Source organism: Micropterus dolomieu, linkage group LG01 (genome assembly GCF_021292245.1).
Source record: "Micropterus dolomieu isolate WLL.071019.BEF.003 ecotype Adirondacks linkage group LG01, ASM2129224v1, whole genome shotgun sequence".
In the NCBI taxonomy this organism is placed as follows: Eukaryota; Metazoa; Chordata; class Actinopteri; order Centrarchiformes; family Centrarchidae; genus Micropterus; species Micropterus dolomieu.
The window spans coordinates 47,595,072-47,616,301 of NC_060150.1; the positions used below are offsets into that span (position 1 = coordinate 47,595,072).

Below are 21,230 nucleotides of genomic sequence, written 5' to 3' on the forward strand. Positions count from 1 at the left end.
TCTTTCCTTTCTCTCTTTCCTCTTCACATCCTTACTTTCTTCACTTCTTACCTCTCCTCTTTCCTTTCTCTCTTTCCTCTTCACTTCTTACCTTCTTCACTTCTTACCTCTCCTCTTTCCTTTCTCTCTTTCCTCCTCACATCCTTACCTTCTTCACTTCTTACCTCTCCTCTTTCCTTTCTCTCTTTCCTCTTCACTTCTTACCTTCTTCACTTCTTACCTCTCCTCTTTCCTTTCTCTCTTTCCTCTTCACTTCTTACCTTCTTCACTTCTTACCTCTCCTCTTTCCTTTCTCTCTTTCCTCTTCACATCCTTACTTTCTTCACTTCTTACCTCTCCTCTTTCCTTTCTCTCTTTCCTCTTCACATCCTTACCTTCTTCACTTCTTACCTTCTTCACTTCTTACCTCTCCTCTTTCCTTTCCTTCTCCTCTTGCCTTGTCTTTGTCTCTTTCCTCTGTCCTTACGTTCTTCAGCCTCCTTTTCCTAAAATCTCCTCCTTCTCTATTGTTTCCTTTGCTACCGTGTCCCTCTGTTTATATAGTAAAGTATATTTTTGAATATATGGATGTGTACTCTGTCGAGGTCAGACACAACATCAACACCATACTCTGTGACTTTGACCAGCTGAGAGAGTTCACCCTCAAACCGTCAGCAGCTTCACACCAAGTGAATCCCACCTGCGGTTGTGACGTCACGCAGGTCATTAAAGACAGCGAGCTGTGATTGGTCGTTCACAAATGTATGACTCTAACTCTAACGTGACCTAGCGGCCATCTTAAAAGATAACTCCTGCCTTTCTGTCTGGTTTCTTTACCTTCCTAAGTTTTGAATAACAAAAGTTTTCCTACTTTGGGTGCGTGAACTCGTCCACCAGGGAGACCTTCTCCACCAGGTCCCCTCCGAAGGAGCGCACCAGCTCGTAGAAGTCATTCGCCGTGAAGCTCTCTCGCCCCTCCTCGCTCTCTCTGCTGTCCGGCAGCCAGAAGGAGATGTCGTTGTGGAGGGGGGGGTACTTACTGAGGGGCTGCGAAAACACAAACACAGGACATTTAGACATCTGAAACACACGTGGGCACATAAAAGCAGCTAATGCAGCTGAAAGAAGACAAAAACCAGGGCAGCACATCTTGATATTATTTCAATTTAACGGGTGTGTAATCCCCTGCGACCCTGTATGCAGGATAAGAGGTTGACGATGGATGGATGGATGGATGGATGGGTGTGTAATCTAACGGACCATCAGCAATGTTTTACCCCATGTTTTAATTAAGATGCCTTTTAATTGTTTGATTTTTACAATAATCACTGTGTCAGTCTTTTTTGAGACATGCTATTTATATTTAATTACATTTTATTTTAATTCTTTGTGTTGATTTTCATTTGTCCATGTTCTAAATTTAATTCATTTAGTGTTTTCTGTTTGCGTTGCCATACTTTCAGGTGTGTACTGTTTATACTCTGACAAGTATGTGCAGGGCTTCAGCCACCATTAAAGGGTAACTTCGGTATTTTCAGCTTGTCATTACAACGTTTTTTTAAAGAGTTAGATCCTTTTTGTTTAACCAGAAACAGCCACTAGATCGTTCTCGTCAAAGCCACCAGACTCCCCTAATGAAAACAGTAATTTAACCTCACAGGACATGGGAGTTGCTGATCTGCCGCTGCCTCGGTCAGCTAGTTAGTTTGTCTTGTTGAGTGACTTTGTTGTTTTTGTTTGTTTGTGTTATTGTCTGACTTAGAGTTCAAAACACCAAAGTCACACAATAACAACAAACGAGCTGCTCGGGGCAGCAGTAGACCAGAGAGGTAAAATTACTACTTTTATCAAGGGAGTCTGGTAGCTTTGAGTAAGATTGTGCTTTCAGCATTTGTGGTTTATAATATCTTAAAAATAACTTTATCTTTTATAATTTATTTACACATTGTGAGGTATTCCATCTTATATCATTCATTATGATATAAACATGTTTATGCAACTGACTGACGTATGAAAGTAAGAAAAGTTAAATAACTTATAAGTATTTCTATAATCCCTGCTATGGCCCTGTTTAAGGCCAATTTATACTTCTGCGTTCAATCTACGGTATGCCCTACGCCGCAGCCACACGCACACTGCAAGAACTGTGATTGGTCAGATTGGTGGCGTCACGTTTGGTCTGTGCATTTCTGGGGTTGACCTTCTTCTTCTGCCTCAACCGGTTCAAGGGTCGTACGTCTCCTGCGACGCCTTCTCTCGTTTCTGAGTGTTAGTAAATTCAATAAAACTAACTCAGCTCCAACTCCAACACGATCCACTCAGTTTCAGTCGCTCTACACCAACGAAGAAGAGGAGACTCAACACAACTCGCGTTTTAACTGCAGAGCGACGCACAAGTATAAACGTCCACGACGGCACGGCAGGTAGGTAGGTGGTGATTTGCTTGGTTAGGTAAGTAGACGTAATAGTAGACAGTAGATCCAGTAACATTGCGTAGGAAGACATTGTTATTTTAACTTTACTGTTAAAATAGACAGGAAGGAGGAAACAGCAGGGGAAGGTGTGCAGACACTGTTCTCATTTGGCGTTTTTATAATTATTTAAAATGTACTGAAATATTTTGGCGAGTGAGGGAGGGGAGGTGGCAACACTATTACAGATCAGAGGCCCTTGTGTGTGTACAAACATGGACACACACAGATAAGCAGCCTGTTTCCTGTTTGGCCCCCGACAGTCACAGTTCATTACCTGTGGATCCAGTGGGGGGGGCGAGGAGGGTTTAGAGGGAGAGGTGGACAGTCTGGGCCCAGGAGAGGTGCACTGACCCTGGGCAGGAGATGAGCCGTGCTCCCCCGGTCCCTCTGGAGGAGCCGAGTTCATCAATAAACACTAACGGGAGTGTGAGGTGGACAGCGGCAGGACAACCGGGTCTGTCCTCAGCAGGTTTGTTGAGTCACAGAGATGTGTAGCTTCAAGAGTCGGTAAGTTGATGTGTAAATTCTTAAAGTCTAAATAGTTATTATTAATTAATAGAGCAATCATAAAAGTCTACTCTGTCATCATTTAAAGTGTTATTTTTATCTTAATCATAGTCATGTTACAGTTTGATGAGGTTATTGAAGAAAGATATTCCCTCTGGTATTCCCTCCACTGCAGAGTCACTGTGGCAAGTAGTTTTTGGAAAAACAAGACAGAAAAACTGTTAAACTGCACCAGAGACAGATAAAAAGTCACGCTGACAGTAGCACAAAGAACAACAGAATCAAACAGTCCGTACGCACCATGGTGGAATTACGATGCTCAGAAAACCATGTTTATCTTTTGAAGTTTTAATGGTATCAAATTATGTATTATTATGTATGTAAGTCTTTTAAAAGATACGATGTGACCTCCTGAAAGTTGTAATGGTGACATACAGGATTAGAGAATTAAAAAAAATATAAAAACCATGTTGTTACGACAATTTTTCATTTAAACCAGTTAAACTCTGGTAAGACAATGACTTAATAAAATTTGACTAACAAGCCATGTTTCCATCTAATTGTCATCTGAATTTTAAGTGTACTTTTGAAAACAAAACAAAGACATTGTGAAATCTGTGCGTTTCCATCAGCTGGTTCGGAGCGAATAAACCAGGCTACGGCGAGCGTCGTTACGTCAGTAGATGACGTTACACATGTCTGTAATAAACAAGACGTCTGGGTTCCAAACCAGAAACAAAACCAGTCGCATGAACCTGAGGGCCACTGATCTTAGAAAAATGGAGCGAGGTCCTCAGGAATGTGTTTCAAGCGGGCAAACTGCTGCAGCCACGTCTCCGCACGTTATGGGAATATCCTGCGTTAGGCCGAGAATTGCATGCACCTCCAAATAACGCTTTTAAACGCTGTAATATCCTTTATGGGGTTCATCAATGGTGATAAATGATTTTATGAACGTTCAGAGTCGTTGTTATTTTATTACACTCAGTAGAAGTAGCATTCACTGAGAAGATATGCGGTGATAACTCTGTTTGATCAGTGTGCAGAGCAAAGGATCTGAACACGACCTTTAAGAGGTGAATGCATAATTCAGTAGAACAGATGATGAAGGCTACCTGCCCAGATCTGCATCCACCTCTTTTCTCAGCACAAATGAGCGTCACCAGCCGCGAGCTGCAAGAAATATTCGGCAGGCGTGCAGAACTCTGCACAACCGGGCAAGACGGCGACAGCAGAAACAGCCGATCAGACGTGAGTTACAAGTTCGCTACGTCAGAACTTATTCAGAAAAAGTGTTTCCATCTTTGACTGTTTCCAGACAGGTTTTTGAACTAAAAGTTATTGACTATGTTTGGGGAGTTTCTTAAAGTGACGGAGAGAAGTTTTGGGTTTTTAACTGGCGTAGCCCCGAACTTTTCTTCAGTCAGCCGTAACGTGGCTGTTTAAGCGTCATGGAAGTGTTCGCTGTCATAGAAGAGAAATAAAAGTCCCTGTTCATGCTGCTGCAGCGTCCTCCTGAGTTGTGTGTAACTCACCACAGATAAATTACAAGCAGAATCACTGAGCTAACTAAACAGCGAGGGCCAATCAAAGAACTGCAATGTACTTATTGAGGGTCACGTGTTACAAGTTGTCAAACGAAACGCGGTCAGTCAGCTTGTGATGAGAGTTTGAAGTGAAGTTATTTCTTCACCAGGGAAGTTTTTCACTCGCATTTGCAGATTGCTTATTTTGTTGTTATTATCTCCTTCCTGTTGTTTTTCTTTCCATTCTCTATCATTCATTTAATCAGTTCTTTCTCCAACTCTTTCTCCCCCCCTCAACACGTTTAACACCTCCTCTTTCTTATTTTCCAAAACTTGTTTGTTTGTTTTTGTCCTTTTTCTCTCATTCACCACCACATTTCATTTGTTTCCCTCTATTTCTTTAAATTTCCTACTTTTTCATATTTCTTTCTCCCATTAAGTTTTTGCTGAATGACTTCTTTATTCTGTTCAAGGTATTTTTTCATCTGCTAAAAGGAAGTTTTTCTTGCATGTGTCAAAAACACGTTCTCATCTCAATGCGTCCTAACTGACGCTTTCAGACAGCGTGACAAAGCGCAAGTATTTTACGCTAAAGGTACCCTTTAGCATCCGTATGAAACGCCACAACATAAAGGCAGCTAACCCTACCCGCTAGCACATCGGCTGTGTAGGGTTAGCCGGTCAACATGCATAAAGTCACAGATTTAGGTTTAGGTTCTAACATTTCTGATGGTTGTGGTAAGGGTAGGGACATCGGGGGGCTGTCAACACCTTTAACACAAACGTTAAAGCTAGCACTAGCTAGCTAGTACTTCCGGTCTGTACGAGACCCCCCGGTGCGTCTAGACCGGCTCTATATGAAAAATGCAATGACTTAACTTTTGTCATAAATTGGCGCTACATAAATAAAACTGAATTGAACCCGGCGCGGTCGTGCAGTGGTTAGAACTGTCGCCTCACAGCAAGAAGGTCGTGGGTTCAAACCCCGGTTGCCCCGGCCTTTCTGTGACCGTGTGGGTTCTCTCCGGGTTCCTCCCACCATCCAAAGACATGCAGGTGTAATTAACACACCTGCATGTCTTTGGATGGTGGGAGGTGTCAATGTGTGGCCCTGCAATGGATTGGCGACCTGTCCAGGGTGTACCCCGCCTTTCGGCCAATGGCAGCAGGGATTGGCTCCAGCCCCCCGCGACCCTGGTTGACGATGGATGGATGAACCAAAATACTTTCCTGCTTCCAGTGTTTGTCCTCACGTCCCTCCTCTGCAAGTTTATTTTGTTTCCATCTTTATAACATACCTGTCCTGTTCCTCCTCTCGTTTATTCCTTCCCTATTTCCTCTCCCAATCCATTTCCAGCCACTACTCTGTCCTCCTCCTCCTCCACCTTCCTCACCTCTTTTCTTCTTCTCTGTTCTCCTCTCTGCCCTCCAACAGTCGCTTGAAATGTTCTTCATTAGTGAAGACGAGAGCCGACAAAAAAGACCTTTAGCAGGGACAGAGTAACCGCTGTGTTATAGAATGTGTGTGTTTGTGTGTTAGAGTGTTAGTGTGTGTGTTAGAGTGTGTGTTAGAGTGTGTGTGTTTGTGTGTTAGTGTGTGTGTTAGAGTGTGTGTGTTTGTGTGTTAGTGTGTATGTTAGAGTGTGTGTGTTTGTGTGTTAGTGTGTGTGTTAGAGTGTGTGTTAGAGTGTGTGTGTTTGTGTGTTAGTGTGTGTGTTAGAGTGTGTGTTAGAGTGTGTGTGTTAGAGTGTTAGAGTGTGTGTTAGAGTGTGTGTGTTTGTGTGTTAGAGTGTGTGTTAGAGTGTGTGTGTTTGTGTGTTAGAGTGTTAGTGTGTGTGTTAGAGTGTGTGTTAGAGTGTGTGTGTTAGAGTGTTAGAGTGTTAGTGTGTGTGTTAGAGTGTGTGTTTGTGTGTTAGAGTGTTAGAGTGTGTGTTAGAGTGTTAGAGTGTGTTAGTGTGTGTGTTAGAGTGTGTGTGTGTGTTTGTGTGTTAGAGTGTGTGTGTTAGAGTGTGTGCGTTAGAGTGTGTGTGTTTGTGTGTTAGAGTGTTAGTGTGTGTGTTAGAGTGTGTGTTAGAGTGTGTGTGTTAGAGTGTTAGAGTGTTAGTGTGTGTGTTAGAGTGTGTGTTTGTGTGTTAGAGTGTTAGAGTGTGTGTTAGAGTGTTAGAGTGTGTTAGTGTGTGTGTTAGAGTGTGTGTGTGTGTTTGTGTGTTAGAGTGTGTGTGTTAGAGTGTGTGCGTTAGAGTGTGTGTGTTTGTGTGTTAGAGTGTTAGTGTGTGTGTTAGAGTGTGTGTTAGAGTGTGTGTGTTAGAGTGTTAGAGTGTTAGTGTGTGTGTTAGAGTGTGTGTTTGTGTGTTAGAGTGTTAGAGTGTGTGTTAGAGTGTTAGAGTGTGTTAGTGTGTGTGTTAGAGTGTGTGTGTGTGTTTGTGTGTTAGAGTGTGTGTGTTAGAGTGTGTGCGTTAGAGTGTGTGTGTTTGTGTGTTAGAGTGTTAGTGTGTGTGTTAGAGTGTGTGTTAGAGTGTGTGTGTTAGAGTGTTAGAGTGTTAGTGTGTGTGTTAGAGTGTGTGTTTGTGTGTTAGAGTGTTAGAGTGTGTGTTAGAGTGTTAGAGTGTGTTAGTGTGTGTGTTAGAGTGTGTGTGTTAGAGTGTGTGCGTTAGAGTGTGTGTGTTTGTGTGTTAGAGTGTGTGTGTTAGAGTGTGTGTGTTAGAGTGTTAGAGTGTGTGTGTTTGTGTGTTAAAGTGTGTTAGAGTGTGTGTTTGTGTGTTAGAGTGTGTGTGTTAGAGTGTTAGAGTGTGTGTGTGCGTTTTGATGATGGTGGGGTCAGGGGAAGTGACTGGTGCCGGCTGATGTGAGCACCCACTGTCAAAATGTTTTATACATGAGGCTAAGAGGCTAGGACACACACTCTAACACACACACACACACACACTCTAACACACTCTAACACACACTAACACACACACAGGTACCTGTGGATCCAAAGAGAGGGCAAACGGAGGAACAGGTGAGAACGAGGAGCTTACACACAGAGCAGAGCCTGAACAGCAGCTACAGTTTGCAGCTGATGAAGCTTCACGAGAACGTTCGGCTCCTGTAACTCGGACGGACAGTTTAAAACAAAAAGGATCAAACGCCGCGGCCTACATTACCCACAATGCAGCTCGATCGCTAACAGCTCAGTCAGAGTCGGGTGTGTCATGCTAGTAGCGGCTAACGTAGCCTCCTCTCTAGCTCCACGTCCTCCTCCACGAGCTGAGTGTCGCCGCCGCAGCTCCAGCCAGTACCTGACTTCCAGTTGTTTATAAAGCACCTGTCCCTCTCGCCTCGCCCGGTATCTTTGCCTCACGGCGCCTCGCAGTTCGAGGATTTGCTCTGTGACTGAACTGTTAAACTCTCTGTGTCTTCATCAACCAGACGTTGTTCAGCGAGCAGAAGCTGACACGCAGCCGCCACTTCTACCTGAATACGTTATCTGCAGCAAACCGGCTTATTACAGGTTACTGACTGCGGCTAAAGATGACATGACGGATGGTTACACACAAACACAGTGAGTGTGTGGGAGGCTGATGGAGGGAGATGGAGGCGTTTGAAGGCAGAGGTTACTGAGTGCAAATGTTCGGCTGAATCCTCAGTCAAGCAGAGAGACAAATGGACGAGTGAACACACGGAATAACAAACAGAAAGAAGAGAAGAGAGAGAAGGAAAGGACAGACAGTAATCCATCTATGTTCGTTTAAAGAAAGAATATTTATGCCATGCGTCATGATAGCAGGACAGGCAAACTGAAGAGGAACCTTTAGTTTCTAGTACAACGTTGAAGGAAAGAAGTGACTTTCAAAAAGTCAAAAAGTAAGCGGTTGTCTAAAAGCTCGTAAATATATATCCAACTTAATGATGAATTAAACGTTAGTGCAGAAAAAGAACAAGGATCCCTCGAATTATTAAACTTATGTTGTTGCTCACGAAGCAGCAAGTGTTCTATCTTGAGTGAAGTATTATCTTACGTGCTGTTAAACTATTCGCCAACATGTTCTTTATAGAACCTGGCATTTGTACCTGGAAGCAGACGGGCTGCTGGACGTCCTGCACTCTGAACTGTTTGAGGAAGCGTTCGTCCCGACTCCAGAACAGCCGGATGTCTGGGATGCTGTACAGGACCATGGCCAGTCTCTCCAGGCCGAGACCGAAGGCCCAGCCCGCCTTGTTTCCGGCTCCCGCTGCAAAAAAACACACGACGTAACAAACTGTCAGCAAACATGCGAACATCTCAGCTCAGCTGTCTTGGTCAGTCTCCATGTTTCCGGCAGGTGTTTTCTGATAAAGCCACCGTACATGAGCTGCCCAGCAGCAGACGCCCAGCTCGAGAGCAGCTGGTGAACATAGTGAAGCATTTAGCAGCTCAGACAGACAGATACTTTTCTTGGTGGAGACCAAACCAGAGCAACAAGGAGAGTGAGATGATTGTTGCTCTGTGTCAAAGGCAGGTTCAAGTTAAAATGTTAACAATAACCTCTTTAAAAGGTGATAATATGTCAGCGGTGAGTGTTTGTCACAAGTAACGCAGCTTTAAATAAAGCTAACTGTTGCGAACCTAAAAGTATGAATTAAAGTCATGCAGAACAACGCGTTCTCACTCCCAAGTCGTCACATATGGACGCATGGTCAAGACCCCTTGGCGTCAGTTTGTGGAGCCCCTTTGTGTCGTAGTTAATCGCTCTGAGGGAAGTCCTGTTGTTTATGAAAGCTAAAGGCAGGTGTAGGATATTTAACACAAAAGTCTGAGTAGTGTCGGACGATGGGCCAGAAACCAGACTTTCAACCAGGGGACTGGTGTTCAATAACAAAAAAAAAGTCAACATTGAATGTTTTCAATTTAAGTTACGTAAGTCACGTTACTTTACTTACATAAGTTATTAAGTAACGTTGTTATCTTAAGCCAATCCATGATGTTTTCCTGAACCTAACCAAGTAGTTTTGGTGCCAAATTACGACATTTCACAATGTTTTAGAACATTAACAACGTTAACTAGTTGTTTTGTAACCCTAAGCTGCATATTTCTTATTGCTAACTTGACCGCGGAGCCCTACACGATGAAAAATGACAACAAAGGGTACCCAGGGAGTTAAAAGGCGACGCCAAGGGGTTTGAGCATGCGTCCATATGTGTGGAGTTGGGAGAGAGAATGTGTTAGTTAATTTCAGCCCGGTTTTGGTCCTTTACATTTATTCATTTAGCTGACGCTTTTATCCAAAGCGACTTACAATTGCTATTGATGTCAGAGGTCGCACGCCTCTGGAGCAACGAGGGGTTAAGTGTCTTACTCACGGACACAATGGTGGACGTGTCGCAGTGGGGAATTGAACCCGAGTCTCTCACACTACAATATTCTCTGGTGTTTGGTCCTGGTATGATATATTATTTAGTACTGTTTCATTTCTAGTTTGGTCCATTTACAACTGTTTGTTATAATATTCTCTGGAATTTTAGTCCCTATTTAGTTTTAGCCTTGTTTGGTCAAGTATTCACTGGCGTTTAGACTCCAATACAATCTGGTGTTCTTTGCTACTTAGACGTCCAAAGCAATAAGGGAATCCCACTTGTCGAGTCAAAGTCCGGTATTATCTGGTGTTTTAGTCCTACCTTACTCCCTCATCCTCTACAGTGTTAGCCTGGTTTGAACCAACTATAACTTTTTTAGCCCAGGTTTTGTCTAGAGTATTAAAAAGCGACACCAAGCGGTCCTTACCAAACGTCCATATGTTTGCTATGCATTAAGTAATTAATGCCGATGCAATGCGATTAATCGCAAGAAAAGCACGTGATTAATCGTGATTGCCCAGCACTGACACAGTTAAAATCAAAGACACAAATAAAACTGTTTGGGGTAAATCATCTTGTTGTGGACTTGTCGTTCCGACGGACGCCCTGCAGAGCTGCAGGTGTCGCAGCCCAACACAAACATGCAGACATCCACAAAGTGAAGCCAAACATAACCGACCACGTCTGCTTCAGATAATCTGCCATCAGCGTTGCAGCAGATTTTACTCGCTGGCAGTCTGAGAAAAACAACTAGGTGTGTGTGTGTGTGTGTGTGTGTGTGTCAGCAGGTACTGCTGCTGCTTCAGTGGACTCCTCTATATTATTCAACACTTCAACTTAATGCTGTCAATAAATCCATGCAACCTTAGCCTCCCACACACACACAGCTGACATTCTCGTATTATTTCCAATGTTTCTCCAGGTATTTGTTGAGACTTTATTGATCGCCCATGAGGGAAATTCGCCTCCGTTCACTCAGTGTGTCAGCGAGTGCGATTCTCTAAAGGCAGCAAGACTGAAGTCTGCTGCTCAAGAGCACTGACGCAGGCCGGGCTGCTTTGGGTTTAGGTGGCGGCGTCTTGTGCGTGAGGGGATCATCACAGGGAAGTTACTCATTATTTAAAGTCTGTTTCCATATTTGTTCGTTAAGCTCTTGTTGTGATTTTTCCTTTACAAATCTCTCCTGTGTGTTAATTTACTCTTATTTGCATTGCTACTCCTCTTAGGAAATATCTTCTCTTTACTTTCTAAAACCACTTTGAAGCACTAGAACTAGCAAAAAGTTTCCAATTTTCCAATATGGCGAGAACACAAATAAACTGAGACAACGGCGTCGTCGGCATCAGACCTCCAGACGGGGACCGCAGCATGAAAGAACCTGCGAATATATTGTACCTATGACGCTAAGGGGGTCCTAAGTGCGTTACAAACTGAATTTAAGACTATAATCTATAACAAGGGTGGTGATGGAGCAATGGATAAGACGCCTGCCTTTGGTGTGAGAGACACGGGTTCAATCCCCCACTGTGACCCATGAACAAGTAAGTCGCTTTGGATAAATGAGAATATAATCTCCTAATCTGACACAGTGGCCAATAGACAATAATATCACGGCGGCTTACTGATTCTAAACTAATCTAACAAAGACATAACTGAGTCCAGGTCAGTCTCTGCATGCAATGAGGTAAAACATACATTGAAATTCCTTCAACATTTCAATAATCTTTCAGTATAAAACTGCAATATTGTCAGTTTAAGTCGGTCCCAATCCTTCGGAGGGCTCCAGCTTCACTTTGCGCCATCAATCAGTGTGCTGGAGGAAGAGTGAAGAGTTTCAAACAGCAGATATCTCATTTCGGAACAAAACGCTCCAACCGCCTTGAGGGAGGTCAAAAGCAAAGGGCAAACGCTCAGTGAAATAAAGGATTATGGGTAATTCCAAGGATTTCAGGCGTTTTCAGCCTGGGACCCACATGAGAGGGAAGCGGTTTCTCTCCCTGGGATTCGGACTAATTGAGACAAACCTGTTTCCTTATTGATGTGTCTACCCTCCACAAACGGCGCCCGTGACCTCTGTCTGGGTCGTGATCCGCAGTTTAAGAAACCTTCAGCCAGGGAGTGAAACATGTGGGATTTAATTCTGAAGTAACTTCAGTCAATTCAGGAACTGGATGTTCTTCAAAATTATAAAACCTAAGCACTCTGTGTGATTCTGCAACAGTTCAGTTTCTGTCACGAGATGATTTTTTCACTCTTAATCGGCTGTCGTCGTATTTTGCGTCTCGGCGTTATTGTTTGCTGCCAACAGAGTTTCAGCAACATTTATTCCACCAGGAAACAGTCGATGTGCCACATGGGAAGGCTTCAAATCCCTCTAAGCTGCCTCCTCCTCCTCACGACTGAAGAGGATTTACCAGATGAAATCAATAAAGGATGTTTAAGTGGATTCAGCAGGTCACAACATGGACAGAGCAGGTTGTCAACCTATCAGATACCGATATAAGCCAGCAAATCAGACGCTCTGGTACAGCGGTTCAGGTCTTCAGGGTTAATGTATGAATGATCCGCCCTTTGGATCAATTAATTTTACTGGATAATTGTAAGTGTAATAAACAGCTGAATTTACTGAAGTTTGAGGGAAACTGTCACCAAAAACATGGTTTCAAAATTACGATATTGACGGCGACAGTTACTGAAGTAATCGCTGGACTACAATCGAGCTGTTCAGGCAGTTCAGAGCAGAATTTTCTGTGGGAGATGGTACCTCCGTTTTGGCTGGACTTTGGGGCTTTTTCACTTTGCAAACCTGTTACATGCACAAAAAACACTAGCCAATCACAAGCAGAGAAGGGCGGGTCAGCGAGAAGCCGGTAAACAGCTCGGGTTCAGCTGTACATGTTGCCGACCAGCTTAGCAACATGGACTGGAGCGAGAGTTTCAGAGCGGTGAGTTATTAATCTGTAACAAAAGCATCTTTCATCCATAAAGTTTTAACTGAGCTCTGTCTCTACATCACAGGAACAACATTTTTCACTTTGCAAACCTATTACAAAAAAGATTTATAACTCAATAAATAAAGGAGAGGGGAAAAGCGAAGTTTTGTCCGTTTAATCATTTAGCTGACGCTTTTATCCAAAGCGACTTACAATTGCCATACATGTCAGAGGTCGCACGCCTCTGGAGCAACGAGGGGTTAAGTGTCTTGCTCAGGTACACAATGGTGGACGGGTCACAGTGGGGGATTGAACCCGGGTCTCTCACACCAAAGGCATAGTCTTATCCATTGCGCCACTGCCACCCATATTTTTGTAGGACTTTCGTAAGAGAACAAAACAGCACCAGTCTTTGGTATGTATGCAGGTGTGTTTAACTTTTCCCCCCAAAATCATCCATGTACGGTCGTCTCTCAAGGGTAAAGGTGGACGTAGTGTTTCTTTCAGGGACCAGGTCGGGGTGGAAAGTCGGCAATTGTGGTTTGCGTTCTGGTCTCCAACAGTCAACGGTGGTTTCTTTTAAGCATGACCGCCATCTTTACCAAGAAGTTTAAGCTTCCTGGATGTACCTGAAGTGTTTTGGTGTAGTTTTGTAACGGGGGGCAGCTGAATGTGTCAAACCAGCTTTAACTGGACGGGAGTATGCTGGGTATGTTGGTATGCTGCTGGTCACACTGAGACCAGCAGAGACACATTATGTGTCGCTGCAGAAAGAACAAAAACCAACACAGAGATGAGATTCCTATATTACTACTTTTACACAAACCTGCAGAAATAATTAGTTGTGTGCAGCAGCGTCGTGGCCACGGGCTGTTCGGCTTTCAGACTCATCTCCGGAGGTCAGCGGCTGGGTGAGGAGTGGGCGGAGAGGCTCGGGATGTAATCTGGACATTTTTCTAAATATTTGTGCGTGGGGGCATTTAAATGGCTCTCCACTAATGGGCAAACACACCCACGAGCACACGCACGCACACACACACGCACGCACACACACACACAAAACAAGACTCGGCGAGCGAGCTGGAGGGAGGAAGTATTATCTGCTTTGATTGGAAATGCTTCTGCTTATTATGATGATGAGTAACCCCGCCTGCCCTCCTCGTAGGCGAGTCCACAAAGCGCCCGTGCACGCAAACACACACACTTCCTCCTTTACATCCTGGTCTTGTCGGTCCCGGTCCAATCGGTAGCCGGGGAATGTGGTTTCTATGCTAATGAGCGTGGGGTCGAGGGGTCGCAGGAGATGAGGGAACGCGCTGGAATAAATCTCCACTTCATGATGATGCACAATCAATCTGATACCCTCCTCCTCTACACCTCTCTCTCTGCTGCTCCGTCACCTCCTGACTTCCTTCTCTTGTATCCTCTTTGTCTTCCCTCCACAAATCTTCTTTGCTATTCTCTTCTCTCCACTTCCATTTATCCATTCATCTTTCCTGTCTCAATAATTGTCCTCACGGTTCTCCTGCCTGTCTCCTCCTCACTCATGTCTTTCCTCTCTAGTTTCCCCTTTTTTTCTCATCACTTGTGGCTTTTCTCTCATCTCCTGTCTCGCCTCCTTTCCCCCAGTTTCCTCTACAGAAACTACAACGAAACTTACTCATTGATTTTCCATAATGGACACTTGAAAACAAACAAAAAAACCCCATGATGAATATATTACAAGTTTCACCAACAAATAATAAAGGAGATGATAATGTAAGAGACAAACGTAAGAGACAGAGGAACTAAGCTTCCTGCGTCTGTAGAGTTAAACATTAAACTGTCTCTGAAGTTGATTTAGCTGCTTGAACTTGTTGGACTATTATCAGCAGATACCATGTCTGATCTCAGTATGAATAGTCAAATTACTGAAACGTAACAACATCTTTGCGTGAAGACTAAAGCTACATTCGCTTTGTAAACGTGGTTCATATCAGACTCCAGCTTGAACTGACCACGGACTGAAAGTGACCAAAAGAATAATACGACGTCACATGCAGCACGCTGGAGGCCACAGAGGTCACCATCCCACTCGATATTCACAGGAGAGTCACGTTTTTCATTGTCCTCTGCCAGTTTTTATGACCAATGTTCACAACTTTGTGTCCTTTTAATTACATTCATTAGAGTTTCTGGCTCTGTACAGTACATATAGGCCCCTCAACTCTCTCTCTCCACTGCTTCCTAAGTTAAAAACAGACATGTTTATTGACTTGGACTCTAGCTCAGAGACTTGAGACTTGACTTGGACTCTAGCTCAGAGACTTGACTTGGACTCTAGCTCAGATACTTGAGACTTGACTTGGACTCTAGCTCAGATACTTGAGACTTGACTTGGACTCTAGCTCAGATACTTGAGACTTGACTTGGACTCTAGCTCAGAGACTTGAGACTTGACTTGGACTCTAGCTCAGAGACTTGAGACTTGACTTGGACTCTAGCTCAGAGACTTGAGACTTGACTTGGACTCTAGCTCAGACTGTTGTAGCCGGTGGTCTACTCCGTATTTGCAGAAGATTTAGCGACAGAGGGAAGTTCTACTACAGACGAATAACCACACCACAGATGTTTTTGCATGGACCGACAACGAGGTGGAACTGTTACTGAAAGTAATACGGGAGTACAAAGAGGCCGCGGCAGCTGAAACTGGGAGTCGTCGCAAAGTAAATATGGCACCAGGCAGTGTAGGCTTTAAGTCTTATTTGAATAAAAAATATCAAAACTAAAACTCTGTCAGGAGCATCGTGTTTTTGCTTTGCATGACTGATAAGAGCCAATCAGGAAGCCAAACGTGAGCGTCTGCGTCATCGTTTTTATCGTCCTCCGTTTTCACCTGTCCGCACTAACATGTTAATACTAAAACATGCCATTTTAGTCTGGACGGCAGGCGTAAATTTAGCAAACGGTCTGCATTTTAAAACAAATAAGTAGTAGTGTGGATGTAGACTCAGACTTTGAGAACCTCCACTCTAGAGTGGCGTCAGAGTCGCATGATCTGAACGTCCAGACTGAGGTCGCTTTTCCAAACATCCGACCTGTGTCTGATTTAGACCATATATGAAAGTGGCTCAAATCTGAATTGGAAAATTTCAGCTTTCATGTGACTTGAGCTGTTCACACTGTTATAAACAAATCGGATCTGAGTCACATACGAGGAAAATATTCGGATTTGGGTCACTTTGACCTGCTGTCTGAACGCATGCTTTTCCATTTCCTCGCTTCTTTCTTTTCCTCCTCCCTGTTGATTCCAACGTCTGTTTCTCTCTCCTCCTCTCCCCTCATCTGTCTCCATTCGTCCTAATTATATTTGCCATGAATATATTTATGACTGCATTATTAGAGACTGAGCGGCGGTGGCTGTGGTTTTAAGCTTGCAGGATCGTGATTAAGTGTAATGATTACATAGGCGGCCGTGACAGAAAACACCACTTGTAATTAGACGGCGTGACTGCAGCATTCTGCAAGCGGAGTCTGAGACTAATGTGAGTTCAAATGTAATTTAAAACCAGATCCACCCAATAAATAAGAGGAAAACTAAGGCAAATTTTAAAAAAAAACGTAGAAAGCTGTCTTCTCTCAAGAAAAGTACAAAGAAATAAAGAATAATTCATCTCTTGCCACATTTCCCTTTTAAACTTAGAAATGTATTTACTTTCTTTCACAGACACCCAGAATAACTGAGGACCTTTTAGTGGCTGAGAGTTTGCAGAGCTCGACGTCGTCTTGTCAGTATCCTACTCACCGAGTGTTTTTAAATGCTGTCAACTACAAAAATATTGAAATACTGGGAAAGTCTCATTATTTGCCAAATCTTGGTCTTTTGAGATGCGACAGGAAGGAAAGCTTTTTATTGTGTCTGGAATTATGGAGAGAATCGAGCTATTAGGACCCTTCAAAACCTTTAACTGGCATGTCCCCATTCCACGCTGCATCCAAATACTACACAGTACTTCACTGTTTACCTTTAACCTAAAATTAATTTAAAGTTTCAAAACAGCAAATAATTCTGTCTAGAAAGACTATATGTGAATAATAACATTTACATTGCTTTATTTACATATCATTAGTCATGTTGGTGCGAGGTGTTCAATGTTGAAATTAAACTATGAAAAATTCATTACTGAAGTCGTCGTCAGACAAAGATTTGGGAGCATCAGTCTGGAGGTTTGGCTGTACAGGGCAGGTATATTAACTGGAGGATTAAATGCTATGAACGTTCTGTGGGGTTGTAACACAAGTCTATAAAGTGAAGGTGAGGTGTAGGACAGGTCTAGAGGTCTGGAGGTTTAGAGGGGTGTACAACTCATCTATAAAATTGAGTTTTAGGGAGTACAGCAGGTCTCTACACCTGAGCTTTGAAAGGTGTAGGACTGGTCTATTTACTGAATGTTAGGAGACCATTTAACATCTGGAGGGTTTAGGGGGGTTTATAGGGTTTATACTGGGAATTTAAGGGGTAGGAGCAGCTTATAAACTGGACAGTTGGGTTGTAAGACTCTAACTGTTGAACTGGAAGTTTGGGGGTGAACTACTCGCCTGTACAAGCTGAATTTGGGGTTCAGGGACTGGTATATATGCAGTAGGTTAGACCTTAGTTCTGGTTTATAAAGCGGACGAGTGGTCAATAAATTGGTGATTTGTGGGTGTAGGACGGGTCTATAGGCTGGAGATTTGGGAATTGGGGCCTGTCTAAAAACCAGACATGCAAACTGGTCAGGGGTGAAAAAAGTGAGAAGGATACGCAAGCAGAGAAACGTACAGAGACAATGTAAGAGGGGTCTTTTTTTTAAGCTTACATGTTGTGTAGATAACGTGCATTTTTCTACTGCAACAAGAGAAAGGTACCGACACCGAAGGGCGTCATTTTGTGTTGAAAAGTGGTAGGGACGCTCTCGAGACGCGGGAATTTCTGCCTTTCCTGCATAAATTTATGGTGGAAGTGTTTTTATTTATGTAAAGGGAAACACAAAATTCAGGTGGCAGGTAACAATCTCAAATCTATAAATATTCCAGAATATAATGCCGTAAGGCTCTCAGTCTTTCTTCAGATCTGTTTCTCCTGTAGATCAACTTTTCTCATGTAATATCATCCCTGCTCAGGCATCATTTAGTCTTCCCTCCTCTTTTGTCATGTTCATAGGGAGAGAACGGAAAACTTGGCTGAATAGAAACTGTGACAAGAAGTTGTTAAAGTTACTGACTGATGCTGCACATTTTGGGGTCATTTTATAATCAGAAGCTTGTTTTTTCTTACTTAAATAAATAAATAATTAGGTAAATAAGAAAGTCAGCGCCAATAAACCTTTCTCAAATCACTTTCATTTGTTTAACATTTCATGTTCTAAGTATTTTTAACAAATTCTTTCAAAAAGCAATGGGGACATGTCCCCAGTGAAAATAACACAGATGCCGACACGTTTTGACCTGTAGACGTTAAACTACATTACATCCAGGTTAAATGGGCTGAGTTATAAACTTTATAAGTAAGCTTTCCTCTGTCTTACATCAGGTTTGCTATCCGATGGACAGTTCGTTCGGCAGTTCTGTGTGTTCTGCTGTCGGTATCCGCAGTGTAGCGGACATGAAAGAGCCCCACCCTCCTCTGCCTCTGATTGGCTGTCAGGTTGAGGCATTAGGAGTGACGACTGGCTCATGACAAAGCTCATGATAGAGTGGACTCGGTAGAAATGCTGTCTTAGCCACAAACAACCACAACCATCCCCAATATATTTTCTCAGCGGATCTGCACAGATCACGTAGGTGACCCATTTTGGTTGCAAAACGGCAAATTTCGCCGAAAGCTGAGGAGTTTGCATGGCGGAAAGAATGAAGATTTGGGGTGTAGCACTGGTCTATTAACTGGTGCTTTCGGGTGGTGGGACCGGTCTTTTAACTGAGATTTGAGGAGTAGAACTGGTGTATGAACTGGAGTTTTTGAGTTTACAGCTGGAGTTTTTCACAGAGTAGCAGAGCTTTATAAACTGCAGAGTTTGGGTTGTAGGACTGGCCTATAACATGCAGACTCCTCCACAGATTTGTTCTTGGGCTGCAGGGTTCCTGAACTCTCGGTCTTCATCAGGTTGTGAGTGTCGGAGCGAGGGAGTCTTCGCCTTTTGCTGCATCAGATCTGAGGATCTTGAGCCTGTCAGCCAAATCTGGATCGTCTCAACCACAGGGATCAACAGATAGACAGAGAGTCTGTGAGCTGCTGCACATCATCCAGAGCTGCCGGCAGATTAACTGACACCGAGGCTAATGAAGAGCTTTCAACGGGAGGAAAATCACACATCTGACGCATGAGACGCTGACGTACAGGCAGCCAAGAAGAAAGGCGGGAAAGATGCCTGACTGATGCTCGAGAGTCAGTCTGAATGTGTGTGTGTGTGTGTTTGGGCAGAACATCATTGAACTGCATCGCAGTGTGGCACAGACGTCAGCCAAAACAGATTGCACCACACGCAGCGAGGATAGATGGCTCGAAGGCAAACATCGCTGTGTGTGTGAGATGAGATAACCCCCTTGCCCTCCCTCCTCTTACCCTCACACAGCCCTGCAATGCCAGGCCCCCTCCCTCAGCCAATCAGGACTGCTTAGAGAGAAGGGTGATTGTGGTGGTAATGCTGGTGGGGGGTGTGTAGCCGTATCGCCGTCCAACGATGACGTCATTGACACGTGACGCAGTAGCGAGGTGTGTGTGTGAGTAATGTGGCATCTATATGCCGAGTGACGGATGTGTACAAAAAAATACATGGCCGGTTTAAAACAGACACGTCAATATAAAGTAACAATCAGTCCAGTGGCAAATATCATTTTGCATTTGTCACACTCTATATCTAGGCACCAAGAACACCCATGAATACCGATTTGACAGTTAGACACCACAAAATATTAGATAATATAAATTATGCCAGTGAACATTGCACCAAACCAGTCTCTAATGTCTGGAGAATAATGGAACAAAGTAAGTATATATTGGACTTTGATTTGACAAGTGGAATAAAAACAACTCCAATGGGATTCCCATGCCTTGTTGCTTTGTTTCTGCTGTATGTCAAAGTATCAAAGAACACCAGACATATTGGACCAAACCAGACTGAAAACTCTGGTGAATACTGGACCAAACCAGAGTAAAACTCCTGATAAAAAAGGAAATAAATAGGGGGACTCAAACACTAGAGAATACTGGACTAAACCAATACTAAGAAATTGGTAAATATTGGACTAAATAGAGACTTAAATACTAGAGAATACTGGACCAAACCAATACTAAGAAACTGGTAAATATTGGACTAAATAGAGACGTAAATACTAGAGAATACTGGACCAAACCAACACTAAGAAACTGGTAAATATTGGACTAAATAGAGACGTAAATACTAGTGAATGCTGGACCAAACCAATGCTAAGAAACTGGTAAATATTGGACTAAATAGAGACGTAAATACTAGAGAATACTGGACTAAACCAATACTAAGAAATTGGTAAATATTGGACTAAATAGAGACTTAAATACTAGAGAATACTGGACCAAACCAATACTAAGAAACTGGTAAATATTGGACTAAATAGAGACTTAAATACTAGAGAATACTGGACCAAACCAACACTAAGAAACTGGTAAATACTGGACTAAACAGAGACGTAAATACAAGAGAATACTGGACAAACCAACACTAAGAAACTGGTAAATATTGGACTAAATAGAGACTTAAATACTAGAGAATACAGGACCAAACCAACACTAAGAAACTGGTAAATATTGGACTAAATAGAGACTTAAATACTAGAGAATACTGGACCAAACCAATACTAAGAAACTGGTAAATATTGGACTAAATAGAGACGTAAATACTAGAGAATACTGGACCAAACCAATACTAAGAAACTGGTAAATATTGGACTAAATAGAGACGTAAATACTAGAGAATACTGGACCAAACCAATACTAAGAAATTGGTAAATATTGGACTAAATAGAGACGTAAATACTAGAGAATGCTGGACCAAACCAATGCAGAGAAACTGGTAAATATTGGACTAAATAGAGACGTAAATACTAGAGAATACTGGACTAAACCAATACTAAGAAATTGGTAAATATTGGACTAAATAGAGACTTAAATACTAGAGAATACTGGACCAAACCAATACTAAGAAACTGGTAAATATTGGACTAAATAGAGACGTAAATACTAGAGAATACTGGACCAAACCAACACTAAGAAACTGGTAAATATTGGACTAAATAGAGACTTAAATACTAGAGAATACTGGACCAAACCAACACTAAGAAACTGGTAAATATTGGACTAAATAGAGACTTAAATACTAGAGAATACTGGACCAAACCAATACTAAGAAACTGGTAAATATTGGACTAAATAGAGACGTAAATACTAGAGAATACTGGACCAAACCAACACTAAGAAACTGGTAAATATTGGACTAAATAG

The 21,230-nt window shown here is 42.8% G+C and overlaps 1 protein-coding gene across 2 annotated transcripts in view; it reads right to left on the minus strand.

Annotated features, from left to right (window-relative positions):
- Positions 1-21,230, minus strand: part of fars2 (phenylalanyl-tRNA synthetase 2, mitochondrial) — a 186,880-nt gene that overhangs the window by 61,455 nt on the left and 104,195 nt on the right. For both annotated transcript variants that reach the window (XM_046044746.1, XM_046044739.1), the window contains 2 exons: positions 8,540-8,700; positions 851-1,026 (listed from right to left, as the gene is read on the minus strand). In XM_046044746.1, the coding sequence (XP_045900702.1) occupies positions 851-1,026; positions 8,540-8,700 (337 nt within the window). The remainder of the gene's footprint in view (positions 1-850; positions 1,027-8,539; positions 8,701-21,230) is intronic.